Source organism: Nymphalis io, chromosome 1 (assembly GCF_905147045.1).
Source record: "Nymphalis io chromosome 1, ilAglIoxx1.1, whole genome shotgun sequence".
NCBI classification, from domain to species: domain Eukaryota; kingdom Metazoa; phylum Arthropoda; class Insecta; order Lepidoptera; family Nymphalidae; genus Nymphalis; species Nymphalis io.
In genome coordinates, this window is record NC_065888.1 from 8,050,827 (window position 1) to 8,066,583 (window position 15,757).

The 15,757-nt window shown below is 34.5% G+C and overlaps 2 protein-coding genes across 2 annotated transcripts; one reads left to right on the forward strand and one right to left on the reverse strand.

Moving 5' to 3' along the window:
- The first annotated feature begins 1,240 nt into the window (after positions 1-1,240).
- Positions 1,241-2,622, forward strand: LOC126780193 (uncharacterized). The gene is made up of 2 exons (XM_050504494.1): positions 1,241-1,525; positions 1,670-2,622. Exons 1-2 carry the CDS (start codon positions 1,450-1,452, stop codon positions 2,146-2,148), a joined length of 555 nt encoding a protein of 184 aa, XP_050360451.1. The 5' UTR covers positions 1,241-1,449; the 3' UTR covers positions 2,149-2,622.
- On the reverse strand, positions 2,392-14,231 carry LOC126780262 (uncharacterized). The gene is made up of 4 exons (XM_050504612.1): positions 14,050-14,231; positions 11,842-12,012; positions 8,896-8,998; positions 2,392-2,690 (listed from the first exon to the last, which is right to left on the reverse strand). Exons 1-4 carry the CDS (start codon positions 14,165-14,167, stop codon positions 2,564-2,566), a joined length of 519 nt encoding a protein of 172 aa, XP_050360569.1. The 5' UTR covers positions 14,168-14,231; the 3' UTR covers positions 2,392-2,563.
- Positions 14,232-15,757: the final 1,526 nt, after the last annotated feature.

Sequence of the window (15,757 nt, forward strand, 5' to 3'; positions counted from 1 at the left end):
ACACTGCAATACTTCAAAGCTTGGGCATCACGTACTTGAATGCTTTAATTTATTTAAAGTCTGTAATGAATTTTAATAAGTTGTATGGAAATAAATTTAAATATAATGGTAATACTGAAGTTTTGGGAAACACACCCTGATTAAGATTACCGCTTATTAGCTGCATAAATTACAATTAAAATAATTATCTTGAAACTATGTAAGCCAGTAAATTATTTAAGGTGAAAATATGACACAAACAGGACATCAAAATATTAATTAAAATAATATCTTTAGTCTCATAACTTTGCAACTTTTTCTTTTTTAAAATCACTTAAAGGTAACATGGGTCAATTTTAATGTTAATGTGACACTACTGTAATAATAATATTATTGGTGCAATAGGTCATATTGAAATAAATAATTAATGAGTAACATCTGGACTTTTTTGTATTCAATTTGTTGTAATGTGACGTTAAACCAGCTGTGGATTGACCTATTGAGCATTTTCCTAATTTGTTAATCAATGTAGAACTTTAAGTTAGATATTAAGATAAATTCTGATTGATTAATTTTGAATGGATTCAAATATAATATTGAAATATGTAAATAATATAAATATGAATTTCTCTATATAATACAATTTCTTACCATACCTACTTACATATTTTTTATAACTCTTTGTGCTAAATACTGTTTGTATGTAATTAGTATTAATAATTAATACGTAATATTTTTAATTAGTACCTTTTTCCATTGATTACTTTGAATAAAGGTCTGGTATTAAGCAACGTTTTGCAAAACGCTTCTGTGCTACGTAAGACAATACCGTGACAGCTATCGAAGACAAATACTTGTTATCTTATGAATAATGTCGATAATGTTGGGTAAACACGCACGAACGCGTTTGAGTGAATTTTTCACAAGTTATCGTATACAGCCTGTGCGGCAAACGTTTATAAGTAAGTTATATTATTTTATTTATAATTGACGTTGATTTATATAAATATGTTTAATTTTTAATTTAATTAATATATTTTCCGATGCAAGTTTTGAATATTCTGAAAAAATCTATTTAGCGTTATATTTCAGAATTTATCAATTTCACATATATATTCACATAAAAAATAGTATGTTGTAGGTTACCTACATATAACATACCTATATGTATTGAAATATAATGTTACGTAAGTTACGAAACTGGTCCTCTCCGTTTTTATTATGTACATGACAGCTTCTGCGTATCGATCACGAAAAGTGTATTTTGGTCACAGCCTGTGCATGCAGAAGGCGCACGAGTCACCTAGATGTCGCGCCTATTGTCCACGGCGTGCCATCCGCCGGCCGCTGGGTGAGCCGCTACCTCACCATGCATTACCTCATACTTTCAATATTGGGTTACGAGAATTTTTCTTCAAGGCCCTCTTTTAGGAGTAAACAGAGCCAGTATAAAGGCCATCACTGGCAACAATGACACACAGTCGGGGTTCAGAAACTCGTGCGAAAATGAATGCATCTGCCGTCATTTTGTTTTGTAGTCTCGTGGGTATGTACACGTGCCTGAATTATTTGTATTAAGCAATGTTTGGAAATTAATTAAAACTTTTATTATGATTATACGTTTACGTTATATATTATTGTTTACGTTCAATTATAACAATTAAAATAATGTTTTTATTTTTTATTTTAGGAACTGTTGTAACTTACAACGTCCAGAGGGAACTAGTCTACAATACAGGACCAAATGATCCATACGTTGTGGATGTGAACCCCGATTTTGGATTGGAACCATCGCAGCGAATTTTTTGGGGCAGTGGAAGTGGCAGTAATCAAGTCGGTGGAAACGGCTGGTGGTCCAAAATTACTAATAAATTTCCATTTTTAGAAAACATGTTTGGACGCATGAAGCTACCAGCGCAATACGGAGTACCAAATCTTCAACAACAATATGGAGTTCCAGACAATTATCAGCAACAATTCTATAATGGTCAATACTATCAGCAATTGTTGCCTTCTGGACGTGATATTGGTTTTACTGACGATGCTGTGATTGTGACTCCACCTCACGTGCCCATTGTCCCGCAGCCGGTAGGACAACCTTCTCCTGACCATTCAACTGGATACAGTTACAATAAGCCACAGTACAGATTAGAATTACCGCGCAAGTAATTTTATTTTAATTATATGTTATGCTACCCAATTAAACGCCCGTGCGTACTTTTGTATTAATATTATTTAATATGAAACAATATTTTGCGTCATGTTAAAGCACAACCTCATAACAATACTGACAGTTCAATAAGAAAGGTATGTCATTTTTGTTTATATATTACGGGTATGGTTTAGAGGCTTTCTTAGCAGTATTAGTTGCACTGTAATTTTAATTAAAATATAAATAAATAAATATAAAAATATTTTTTGTATTATTTAATCACTAAATAACATCCATCCAGAGTTTATATTTATAACAGATAATTAATCATAAATTATTGATAAAAACAATGTACATAAAGATACGAACTTTTAAACGGCACAGTCACAGTTGTCTTAGGAACCCTAAAATAATGTATTACAAAGTATTCCTTTAGTTGGTAACAGACGCATACTGGTCATAATATCCTTTGCCAGATGAATCGAGACCTACAGACGAGCTAGCACTGACTGAGCGTCCGCTCAATATAGGACCATACTGCCGTCGAGTTTTTCCAGCGCTGCAACAAAAGTACCGTTATTAATATTTTTAAAGATTATATCTTAAATACATACTTTAAATATCTAGATAAAATTTTGTACGTAATTATTAAATAATCTTTAATATTAGACATGAAAAAGGTTCCATATTTTAAGATTATTTTTCGCCTCTGGTCCACATGAAAGGTGAATGATGAATGTGTTGTGTGAAATGTAATGAATGATGTTGTGAAAAAAATATGTGATATCAGTTGTTTTAAATTTTCATCAATAGTTTTACACGAGTAATAAAATGTATGTAAAAGTAGCAAGTTACAAATCCACGCTTTTGTTACGGCAATTAAAGATAATTTTACAAAAAAAAAACGTTTTCAATGCATCAGAGCTTATATTTTTTTTAATAATTGCATTATATTTTTTTGTGCTTTGAAAAGGCGTTCTAATTCTAAACTATTGTTTAGAATTAGAACAAAAGAGATAATAAACAGTAAACAGTTTTTATTTCCGCTTGATTCAACGCTAACACGATATGTCATATCATATAATAATAATCATGCACAGCAATAAGCCACAAATATGCTATTGCTGAGCAAACGTCTCCTCTCTTGTCAAGGAAAAGGTTTGGTACTTATTTTATCACTCACTCTGCTCCTATGATGGGTTGAGGGTTTAAAAATGCAATTCGGCACATTCAGATTTTATCACGACATTTATCTTTATAATCAAAAATATTCAGTGTTCATTTCTAAGCAAGCACTTAGATAAGAACCGTGCGATCATCAGTTTATCCACTAGATCTATGTAATATTAAATAATATTAATTGTGCTTTTTCTTTATGCAGTACAGTTAGTAAATGATAAGGCTTAGTTAGTTGCAAGTACACTCACTTAACTTTTTGTTTTAATTAGGTAGTAATTATATGAAAACATCCTGTAAATTTTAGTGAACCTAATTTAACATGTATTCTTCATATATGGTGGATAGCGACGCCAGATTCCAGTATATTTTTTTAACAAAACGAATAAAAAATAATACCCGAAATAGACGGACGTCAGGAAGTTAAGTCTAAAAAACTCTTATTTTTTTATTTACTTTCTAGTGTTTACAAGAATTTATATTTTTATTTTACATCACCGGATGGACCTTTTCATACTGTCTAAATATTTACCGTAAGAACTGTTTGTTGTGTAATTGCTATATTATTTTTCACGAATATATCTAGACACGCGGTAGTCTGTCAAGCCAAGCTCAAGCCGCACCGCACCGTGTGTAATATTACGCGAACCATTTGGAGCTACTTTTGACCCCCTCATACTCAAAAACTATTTCACATAAACATGTCAAATTTGACTCATATATTGAGATTAGCGAAATACATATGCGCTCTTTTTTTTTTTTATATGCCCCGGGATGGCAAATGACTACTCCACTTGATGGTAAGTGGTAGTAGAGTCCAAACGCGACGACGGCCAGTACAGTCGGGAAGAATGTTCTGTACTAGCCGTCCCCGCCTTGCCAGCCCGCAAGATGCCTCTTCACGCCTCGTTTGAAGGAACCCGGGTTGTAAGAGGAGGGGAACACGTGAGCTGGTAAGGAATTCCATTTTTTGGTAGTGCGACAAAGAAAGGAGTTGCCAAATTTCTTTGTGCGCGATGGAATTGATGTCACAGTTAGGCGGTGACATCGAGAACCAGCTCGCGTGGACTTAAGAAGGAAGAGGGAAGTAGGAATTAGAGAGAATAATTCCTCAGAGCACTCGCCGTGATACAGACGATAGAAAGCGCTCAGTGCTGCTATCTCGCGACGCAATTGTAAAGGTTCAAGGGTGTTTGTGACCTTTACGTCGCCAATAATGCGTACTGCACGTCGCTGCAACCGGTCCAAGGCCTCCATTAGGTACTTAGCGGAGCCATCCCAAAGGTGCGAGCAATATTCAACGCAAGACCGTACCTGTGTTTTGTATAACAGGCACAGTTGTTGTGGCGTGAAAAAACGCCGCACCTTGTTCAGAACTCCGAGTTTTCGTGAAGCTGTTTTTATAATAGCCTCGATGTAATCCCTTGGACTAAGGTCGCAGCGAACGTCCATCCCCAGCATGGCGATTTTGCTTTGTATCATCAGCGGTATGCCACAGAGGGAGGGATGAGGGTAAAATGGTGACTTTTTCGCTGTGAGAGCGCACACCTGTGTTTTCTTGGCATTAAACTCAACAAGATTATCAGAACCCCATTTGGCGATGAGCTCTAATGTCCTATCGAGTTCAATAACAAGATTCTCCCGCCTCTCCTCAGTTTCCGCCCGCCCAGCCACTGCGCGTCCGTGGTATCCACCATGCACTGTACTATCATCTGCATAGCAATGTATGTTCCCAAGAGAGAATATCATTGATATGCAAAAGAAAGAGTGTGGGAGATAGCACAGATCCCTGGGGGACGCCAGCATTCACTACATAGAATTGTGAAGCGCAACCATCTACTAAAACACGAAGGCTACGCTTGTGTAGGAAGCTGGCAATCCAGGTGCATAGCTGAGCAGGCAGACCATATGCCGGTAGCTTGGAGAGAAGACTTCTGTGCCAGACCCTGTCGAAAGCCTTGGAGATATCGAGGCTGACAGCCAACGATTCTCCATGCTTGTCGATAGCTTCACCCCAGAGGTGCGTTACGTACGCTAGAAGATCACCTGTGGACCGTTTTGGTCGAAACCCGTACTGACGATCATTAATTAGACAGTGATCTTCTAGGTAATGGATCAGTTGGTTGTTTAAAATCCGTTCCATCACCTTACAAAGTACTGAGGTGATAGCTATTGGCCGATAATTTGCCGGGTCAGACCGATCCCCTTTTTTGGGAACCGCTTGCACATTAGCTCTTCTCCAAGCCTCCGGCACACATCCCGAAGAGAGAGAAAGTTGGAACAGGCGCGTTAACACAGGAGACAGCTCCGCCGCGCACTTCTTCAGCACAATGGCTGGTATTCCATCGGGACCGCTAGCTTTCCGTATATCGAGTGATTGCAGCTCCGCACGCACATCACGTTGCCTGATTTTGATGTCAGGCATCGTGTGGCCACATGAAGGTATTGTTGGTGGCTGCGCACTACAATCATCGATCACAGAATTGTCGGCAAAGAGTTTAGCCAGGAGGTCGGCTTTCTCCTGCGGACTGTGAGCTAGCGATCCGTCCGGATTTCTGAGCGGTGGCAGCGAAGGTTGGCAGAAATTGTTTTGCACAGACTTGGTCAGACGCCAGAAGCTACGGGAGCCCCTAGGATGCGAAATAAGGTCATGACCAATCTGTACAATGCGCTGTGCATCCGCTCTCGTGTATGCCTTCCTACAGGACTTGGAATTTTTATTGTAGTTTGCTTTCAGTGAGTCAATGTTAGATGCCCCGCTAATGCAGCCGTTGATCCACGCGCGATATGCCGCCTGCTTAGATGATACAGCGTCGGCACATTCACGCGTGAACCAACGGTTACGCGTACTCCTATTGATGAGATCTGAGCTAGGAATGTAGTATTCCATTCCTAACATGATCTCATCAGCAACAGCAGCGGCACCAGCTGTCGGGTCATTCCCACTGAAGCAACGTTCCTTCCAAGGGACTGACGCATAGTAATCGCGCATACCGTCCCAATCTGCCGACTTATAGTGCCAAACGCGACGTTTGCATACCGCTGATGGCGGCAGCTTGGCCTGTGGCACTTTGGTAGATATAAGGCCGTGATCCGAAGAACCAAGTGGAGCTTGAACCACAACCTGATATTCCACCGGGTGAGAAGTCAGCAGAAGATCCAGTAGAGAAGGCGCTTGCCCATCAATGTCTGGGATCCTGGTGGGCTGATCAACCAGTTGGGTCAAGTCGTGTGTGAAAGCAAAAGCATGAGCAGTTCTTCCAGCATGGTCAGTTTTGAGGGATTTCAACCATGATTCATGATGAGCATTAAAAACCCCCAAAAAAAACCAATTCCGCGTTAGGAAACTGCTCTTGCGCAGCATCTGCCACCCGACTAAGATGGTCGAATAATCGGCTTGTCTCCAAGTCACCATTGTGGGATCTGTAGAGGCACACGTAGACTCGATTCTGACGAACCAGGTCCACACGTACCACCAACATGGAGAAGGAGGGGTCCTCCAAGCAGCGCAATCGGTGACAACAAACATCCGCCCTGACGAACAAGCATACTCCGGCTTTCGCTTTAAAAGATTCTTCAAGCATGTAGCCGGGATAGTTAAGGTAGCTGGTGTCGGCAGGGCGGAGTATTTGCGTCTCCGTGAGAAACAAAAATCTAAATTTCATAAACACACCTCAAACGGTTATTTAGATATTATCGTCCAAAAATCGTCATTTTAATCACTGACTGACCTATAAATCAAAACTCTAACCCAGTTCCAGATAACCTAGAAAGTTCAAATTTGGCATCCAGATAGGAAGTTACTTACGGATGAATACAAAGGAATAAATCAGAAAGTAGTAAATTTTTATCATTTTATTATAATTTTTCAATTCATTGATTCTATTAGGAACACTTACTCATAGTACATGTAATATAAGAATCAGCAATTAAAATTGATGACAGTCGGTCTTTATGTGGATTTTAAGGTCTTCAAGTGAATATATATATATATATATATAACGAGTGGAATACCACCCTTAATTTTTTTTAATAAAAATATGTCTGACCATTGAACTTGGCACCCATTAAGATCTCACTTCTTCTGTCGTTAAAGTCAACAACCAAGGCACATATAACAATATTGACCTTGGCTCTCATTTTACATTTATGTTTTTGATGGGTTAAATGCAATATATAAATATAGCCAGGAATATTTTTTGCGATTTTTTATCTTATAATGTTCAACACCTAATCGAATTAAACTTTTCACTTGTAAAAAGTTATCCAAATTCCGAACAAATAAGAGGGTCTGTTGTGAAGAAGGTCAATGAGCATTGCCAAGTAGAAGTGTACTAGAACAACTGAGGAGCCTTGTTTACTTAATAGTAAGCTGGTCTTTTTTTTCACGCAGTGGAAACCTTCAGAAAGGTACCCAGCTCCCATGGGGGGGGAGGAACTAGGTTATGTGGGATTCTTACCCACTAAAACCACTGCTATGGCCGTCCTCGGCGCGGATCGGAGAGGCTGAGGGATTGTATTGATATAACGCATCCGCAGCCTCTCCGTGCTTTGCTCCGCTCGTAGCTTGGCGGAGCTCTCCTCAGGGGGAGTAAGCTGGTCTATTGTATATTTACAATTCTTTAACCAGCCAGCATTTATGGCTGTTATAAATCTAACATGTTATAATAAATTATGCCTGCATACTATCATAAGCACTTTCTTTCTATTTAATTTACTTTCCTTAGTGAGTCTTACCCGATTATAATAGGCAGCCGCACAAACTGCAGTTACAAATTAAACAGTATCGCTTTAACACTCATATTTTTGACAAATTAAAAAAGAAAAAGAGAAAACAGAAAATAACAATGAAAACTTTATTAGAAACAATAATAAAATTTTTTACTACAAGAATGTACTACTTACCTACATAAATGTTAGTTACTACTCTGACCTGGGTAGGCATATCTAGTAAGCGCTGATGATTTGCTTCAAAGTCGATTTAGATGAAAATAAATAATGCCATTTAACAGTTAAAACACCTTTATTAGTACAGAATATTAATTACAATAAATAGATCTTCCGGCAGTTGCACGGCGATGCGCAGGCGAAAAGGCGGCGCGCGCTTGCAACTGGTGGAAAATACGTCTGGATGGATGAGCCGACACCGTGTAGTTAGTTTGTTCTTTATAACGCTTTCAGTTAGTGCCTATGGAAGTCAAACAATAATACGTTAGTAAGGTAAACAAAATGTAGAGGTCTGTTACTAAACTCAAAACTTATGAAATTTGTTTATATATGCATTTATTATTTACTCATAAAAATGATCGTATTTAATCGTTACAAGAGATGATTGCATTGTAATTTTCAGATTAAAAATTGCTTAAGTACTCAAAAGCAGATATAATTACGATATATACGACATGTGACATTAAAAAATTTTAACAAAATGCTAAGATAGGATGGAATTAGTTCCAAATCTTTGGAGATGATAATTTTGCCCAGCCGTGGGACATTTACGAGCTGTACATATTTTTATATGCTCTTTTTTCTGAAAAACGTATATGCTTATAAAAGAAAGTTTTTAAAGTAATAAATATAAAAACAACCTGAGAGCGTTGGGATTTCCAGAGCCGTAAGCCCAGGTAGGTAATTGCCATCCACTACTGGCGCGAGCGTCAGCGTTCGCATTGGCATTAGCGTTAGCTCCCGCTGAAAATATATAAAAATAATTGAATAATATAAAAAATAAATATTTATTAATAAAAACAAATCTTGAATTTAATTTAGAAATATATTCTTTATTGGACATATACCTAGAAGATGTATAACTAATGAATAATTGAATTACGTTGTACGTAATCAATCAGCGACCTTACAGTTTAAGAGACGAAATAGCAAACAGAAATTTAAATATTTCAGTTCAAATTAAAGAACACTATCAAAAACTTACAAATTCTAAATACACTTAAACTTTTTATATATTATAATTATTAGTTTATTTTTTAAGTACAAAAAACACATTAAAACTTTACTTGGTTCACGTGCCTTCAATTACTTCGAAACAATCTTCCTGTATTAATGAAGTAACGACATAAGTATTTAAGTTCGACGTACTTATTTATAAGTTACTTAAGTTTAGTTTTAAGTGTTTGTTTCTTGGAGTAAATTTAGTATTTAATGTTTTAACCCACCCAATGACTACTGACCAGTCAGGGTGTACAGTAAAAATCATGAGTTTATGGTTACATCCTTACAAATTAAAAATACGTTTTTTTTTCGAGTAAATAAAAGAAAGGGTAGTATTATCATTTCATCACCTTTTTACGAAATTATTCTATACAATAAGAAATAATAGCAATTATCGATGTTAATTTTTCATACAGCGTCATTATATAAAGAGTCACACAACTTTGAAAACGAATACTTTTATAAAGAAATATAAATTACTGGTGGTAAGGCTTTGTGCAAGCCCGTCTGGGTAGGTACCACCCACTCATCAGATATTCTACCGCAAAACGGCAATACTTGATATTGTTGTGTTCCGGTTTGAAGGGTGAGTGAGCCAGTGTAATTACAGGCACAAGGGACATAAAATCTTAGTTCCCAAGGTTGGTGGCGCATTGGCTATAAGCGATGGTTGACATTTCTTGCAATGCCAATGTCTAAGGGCGTTTGGTGACCACTTACCATCAGGTGGCCCATATGCTCGTCCACCTTCCTATTCTATAAAAAAAAAAAAAAGATGTTCCACTCTTTCCACTTGCGTTAATTTTGTTAGTAACTAGACTAGACAGCTACTAAAAGTATATGTTATAGCTATTTACTATTATATACTATACCTAATCTACACAATTGTCGAGTTTGACTTTTTTGTCAACGTCATTAACCTTTTTTTTATAGGTATAGAATGTGAAGTAAATTAACAACGATATCAATACGTTGGTCTACTTTAAACGAGAGCAAACACTTTTTATGCTGGCCTTAGATTTAATAGACGGCGACCGGTGGTTTTGAACCGTTAGTTGAACGGAGACGGTCGTCGCCGGCGGCGATTGAACTTGCTCTCCACGTTCTATTCTACTGTTAGTGTAACCTCAGAATAGAGTGTAACAGAAATGTCATATGCAGTTGTATGCAATTATAAACATCACAGCTCTTAACTAATTTGTTATTAAAAATTCAATTGAAAAATATCTAGGTCTATACTAGTTCTTCCGTTCTTATTGTACTACGACTTTACATTACAAACAAATTGATTTATTGAATACTTATGTTAATAGTTTAAATTCCATTTATTCAGCATTAATATTCTTGATGACATTTCTGCTGTACATATTTCTATTCGAACTGCTCCATTATACTCGCACAGCAATTCAAGCGACAATTCAAACACGAATACGAATGCTTTACCATGAATTGCAACAACTGCATTCTATATATAAACTTAAAAGCTGTCTTCACGCCATGTTCTGAGACATGCGTGGTATGCGTAATTAGTTTTAAAGAAAAAACTGAACGTGTTTGTTAATTAACTTGATTATATTTTAATATATCCAAATTTGTTAATTTCCATTAAACAAAATAGTCACCATCGAAGAAAAACTAATCAAGCTTTCCGTTTATCATTTCCTGTAGTTAATAAACTTAACGGAAATAAGATTGTACTTGAAAACCATTGTTTAAGTAAAACAACACAAGTAAAGTCAGATAAGCGATGTACCATTACAAACACGGAAGAACATAAATATATATTTATAAATTAAGTTGTGTATTGTAAAAAAAGCTATTAGTATCACGATTATTACAAATATATGCATAAAAAAACCCATTATCAATTAGTTTCAGAAATAATGTTTCAAACACTGAAACACTTACTGCATCCAATTTTACGTTTTATCACAATTAAGATACATCTATATTCAATAAAAGAGTAATGAAGCGATTTTTATACCGTAAGATATATTTCCTATGAGTTAATTTTTTTCAATGTTATTATAAACAAAAACATTTTATGATATTAATCAATTTTATCTCTGATTCGTATCAAACTATTGCATGTTCCGACATTGGAATTCTTGTAGCTTATTAACACCCAACGGGAAGATAATCTAAAGTGAATGGACACTGTACTACATGACTTGTAGTAGAGTGGATTGCAAACATGCATAATACACATATACTATAGGTCTTTGGCCTTTGTGCGAGCAAATATAGTAGAGAAGCATAGATATTAATATATGTAAATAATATTTTTCGTTAGATGAAGTTGCAAGTATTAATAATATAATCCAGATATTTTGTGTTTTATTCCGTAAGAAATTATTACATCATATGCGATGAATACTAGAAGCATACAATTTAAGTATGAATTAATGTATTTTGTTTTATTTTTTTCACTTTCGTTTTAAAAGTTCTGACTGCTAATTGCTAAATAAACAATCAGTTTCAAATATGTTCACTTCAAATGAAACTATCAACCATTATAAGCAATTATTTTAAATGGTAAACTCCTAATTTAAATTATGTGTTTTAAAAATATAACGTATACTTACAGCCATTAGAGTCAGCGCGAGCGTTTGCGTTTGCATTAGCACTGCTACCGCCATTGTAGGGGTACGGGTAGGGGTTCAGGGAACGACGTAGCCTGCGCAGGGGCACCGGGGCAGACGCGTGACCCTCAGCATCTATTACGTAGTACGCACGAGGAACATAGTACTGGCCTTCTGTAATACATAAATGGAAAAAATTAACAAATTCCATATTCACACCGATTTTAATACTTTTAAAAAATAAAACACCATTCCTCTATTATAATCTATAAAAATATATCGAATTATAAAATAACAATAAGTATTTTATTAACAGATGTACCAATTTTGAAAATCATAATAGTTATTATAATAGGTAACCTAAGCTTATTTGAAATCAAATAATTAAATTTACCTACCTATACCTATCATAAAAAATTAAGGATTATTTAGTTTTAGTTTTTCTCTATTGTGACTTTTATCTTGACGGTTTTACGTACCTATCATAATGATTGTTATTATTCTTCATTTAATCTTAACGAATAAATGTGGTGACTATTAAATAAAATAAATGAACCTAACGTGAGTTGAGTCAACTCAGTAGAAATAACACATAAATCTTTACCGAATGCGACGGCTCCGTACTTAAATTATGGTCATGATTAATTTGTTTAATTGACGGTCGTAATCATCACTAAACGAAAATATCTTGAAGAACCGTATTTGTATGTATATATTAGAAGAAATTGTTAAACAATAAATATTCTTTAACTAATTCTTATTATGCCTATCAACCGTGAGCCACGGTGATTCATTTTATACTGACAATCAGTCACATATGATATTATGCTCAAATTTAGAAATAACAAACATGATTTATCAAAAGAAAATGTAGGCATAATTTATTACTTAGATCTTCATAAATACCCATCCAAGGATGTGGCAATCAGCAAAGCCATTGAGATCATCACTAACTTAACAACAGACTATTCGTGAGGTTCAATATTACGACCTTCAGTCTATAATGACTTCACTGACGAATCGATATCCAATTATATTTAATTATTAAAATAATTTTAAGTCTCAAGTTTCCTTAATATTCAATTTTTTTTAAATTTAGTAACTTTTATACAAATCCTCTTACTAAATTAATGCATAATCCAAGTTGTTTAAATGTATAAATGGTATTATACAACAAAGCTCATTTGGCTTATGTAGTATATAGTGAACAAATTACAGCAAGTTATAATGAAGTTTAACAATTTATTAGCTTAAAAAAATATTTATAATGACGACTGTGATTAGAATATAAGTATATTAAGCTTAAAAAAGCTACTCTACACATCAAGAACGCGTGGAACGGTAGCAAGAAAACTAACAGCATTTCCACGTTAAATCTCAATTCCTATTCTCTGGGCGAAAATTTAACTAGGCCTTCTGTCACCAGTGGAAGCTTTTAGATAGGTGTCGTTTTCGAAAAGTGTTAACACTATTTAATAAATACATATATTGACTAAATAATTATGTGAGTTTTGTTACGTTTTAATTTTTAGAAATTTGTTTTTACGATGGAAAACAAACATTTTTAAAGAAAAGAAAATATAATAAGTTTTTTTAGCATAATTGGTAGTAGTAGCTTTAACTTTTTAATAAAATGAATATCAATATGTAAGCGCTCAAACTATTTTAATTAATACCTAAACATTTCAATCTTAATTATCATTTTTTTCGTCGTCGGAAGCAACCAATAAAATAACTGCATCAAATAATATATCCTCCTAAAAATGAATGAGCCTCACCCAGACGTTGTCCCGCGAAATCAATGACATTGAACTCACTAATATCAAAATCTTTGTCTGCATTTTCAATAAAATAAAATACCTAATTTTTACACAGATTTACTTTAAAATTATTGATGGATTCATTTTGAATTTACATTAATAATACTTATCATTTGCCTATGCATACTTAATTACTAAACTGAGAAATTAATGTAGAACTTCGCTGAAAATACTGAACTCGTAATCTAAGACCAGCTAAGCTTAAAGTCAAGTAACACCTCAAGCATGATAATTCAATATTTATTCAATAAAAAAATAATGAATAAGGATACAAAGATAACAATAGCCTTAGCTAAACTAAATCGGATATTACTCATATAAATTCCAAATAAAAAGGAAAACACAACCGTTGAATCAGCCTTAGTGATAGAAAAAACCGGGGTGCACTAACCTGCCATAGCCATGGCCACGATGGCTGCGAACACAAACAGAGTGATGCGTTGCATGTTGACGTTGTACTTCCACAGATGCCGGGATAGAACTGGCTTTTTCGAGTCCATACTTAGCATTTATATACTTTACCTAGCAACTTTAAAGTCATGTGCGCGGCTGCGAACATTTTCGTAAGTACCCGTGATAACGGTCCATGCCACTAAGAATTAAAATGTAACTTATAAAAAATTTAGAGCTTAATATAGTCAATTAACTAGTATACAAATTTCTACAGTTAGATTAAATATCTTCGATATTATATTAATGATATAAAACATATTAAGCCAATAAAACTAAATACAAATATGTATATAACTATTTGTAGTTTCCAGTATTTAAAAAAAATATCAGTAATCATTTTGAAATCGTAACTGAAATTATTATTATTTTTTTTCGAATTTCTGTCTGTCTATAAAAAGAAAATAGAAAAATAAGGAACTATTTAACATAAATGCATATTGAAATACAATTACGGATTTATGATATCATTTTTTTTGTTGGTTTGTGTGAACCTTTTTATTTTTATTTAATATTATAATAATAAATCTGAGGATAATTAAAACAGATATACCTATTTATTTTATAAAACCAAAATGACGCTGTAGATTTATTAACGAAATAATTTATTTTGCCATAAACGTAATAAAACAAACATTTTACTACTCTGTTAATAAAGTACTAGTTTATATGTAATAAAACTGAACATATATTATCTTGAGCGATAGAAATGCGAGAAAATTATCTTTATAATTAATGTATGTTTCATTGTCAATTGTGCAAATGATCCTAAGTCGTGTGTATTTGAATAGGAATGTAATATTTATATGTACTATACATTTATGTATCCTTTATTTTATTCTATATCTTTTTTAATATGTATTTATTTACATTTGATATAGAAATTATGTTATTAATTTTCATTTTACTCAAATATTTAACAGTATAGCCCTTCATTAAACTTAACGCTAAAAGATACTTACAGTGACTTTATCAAACATAAAAAAGATGTTATAAATGTTATGCATAATTGTGTAAACTAACAATCGGCAGCAATCAGAACAATAAAAAACTTCATGCTATTTTCGATTAAGTAAAGATAAACTTCTACTTCCGAGTAAATAAAAAAAATTAAAAGCATTAACGTTATGATTGTTTTTTTTAATAATTTATTATTTTTTAATTGCTTTAATAATATTAAAACAAACAGTGCTACAAAAAACACACATTGTAGATGTAGGTACCTCTCGTGGTTCTGAACAAAGTGCGGCATTTTTTCACGCTTCAACAATATCCTGATATACAAAACGCAGGTGCGGTCTTGCTTTATATATTGCTCGCACCTTTGGGATGGCTCCACTAAGTACCTACTGGAGGTCTTGGATCGATTGCAAGGACGTGCAATTCGCATTATTGGCGACGTAAAGGTCGCAAACATCGACCTCGACCCTTTAAAATTGCGTCGAGAGATAGCAGCGTTAAGCTCTTTTTATCGACTATATCAAGGCGAGTGCGCTTGTGGATTTATTTTCCCTCATTCCTGCTTCCTCTTTCCTTCACAAGCCTACGCGTGCTGGCTCTCTACGTCACCGCCTAACTGTGACATCAATTCCATCGCGTACGATGAAATTTGTCAACTCTTTTCTTTGTCGCACCACTAAAAAATGGAA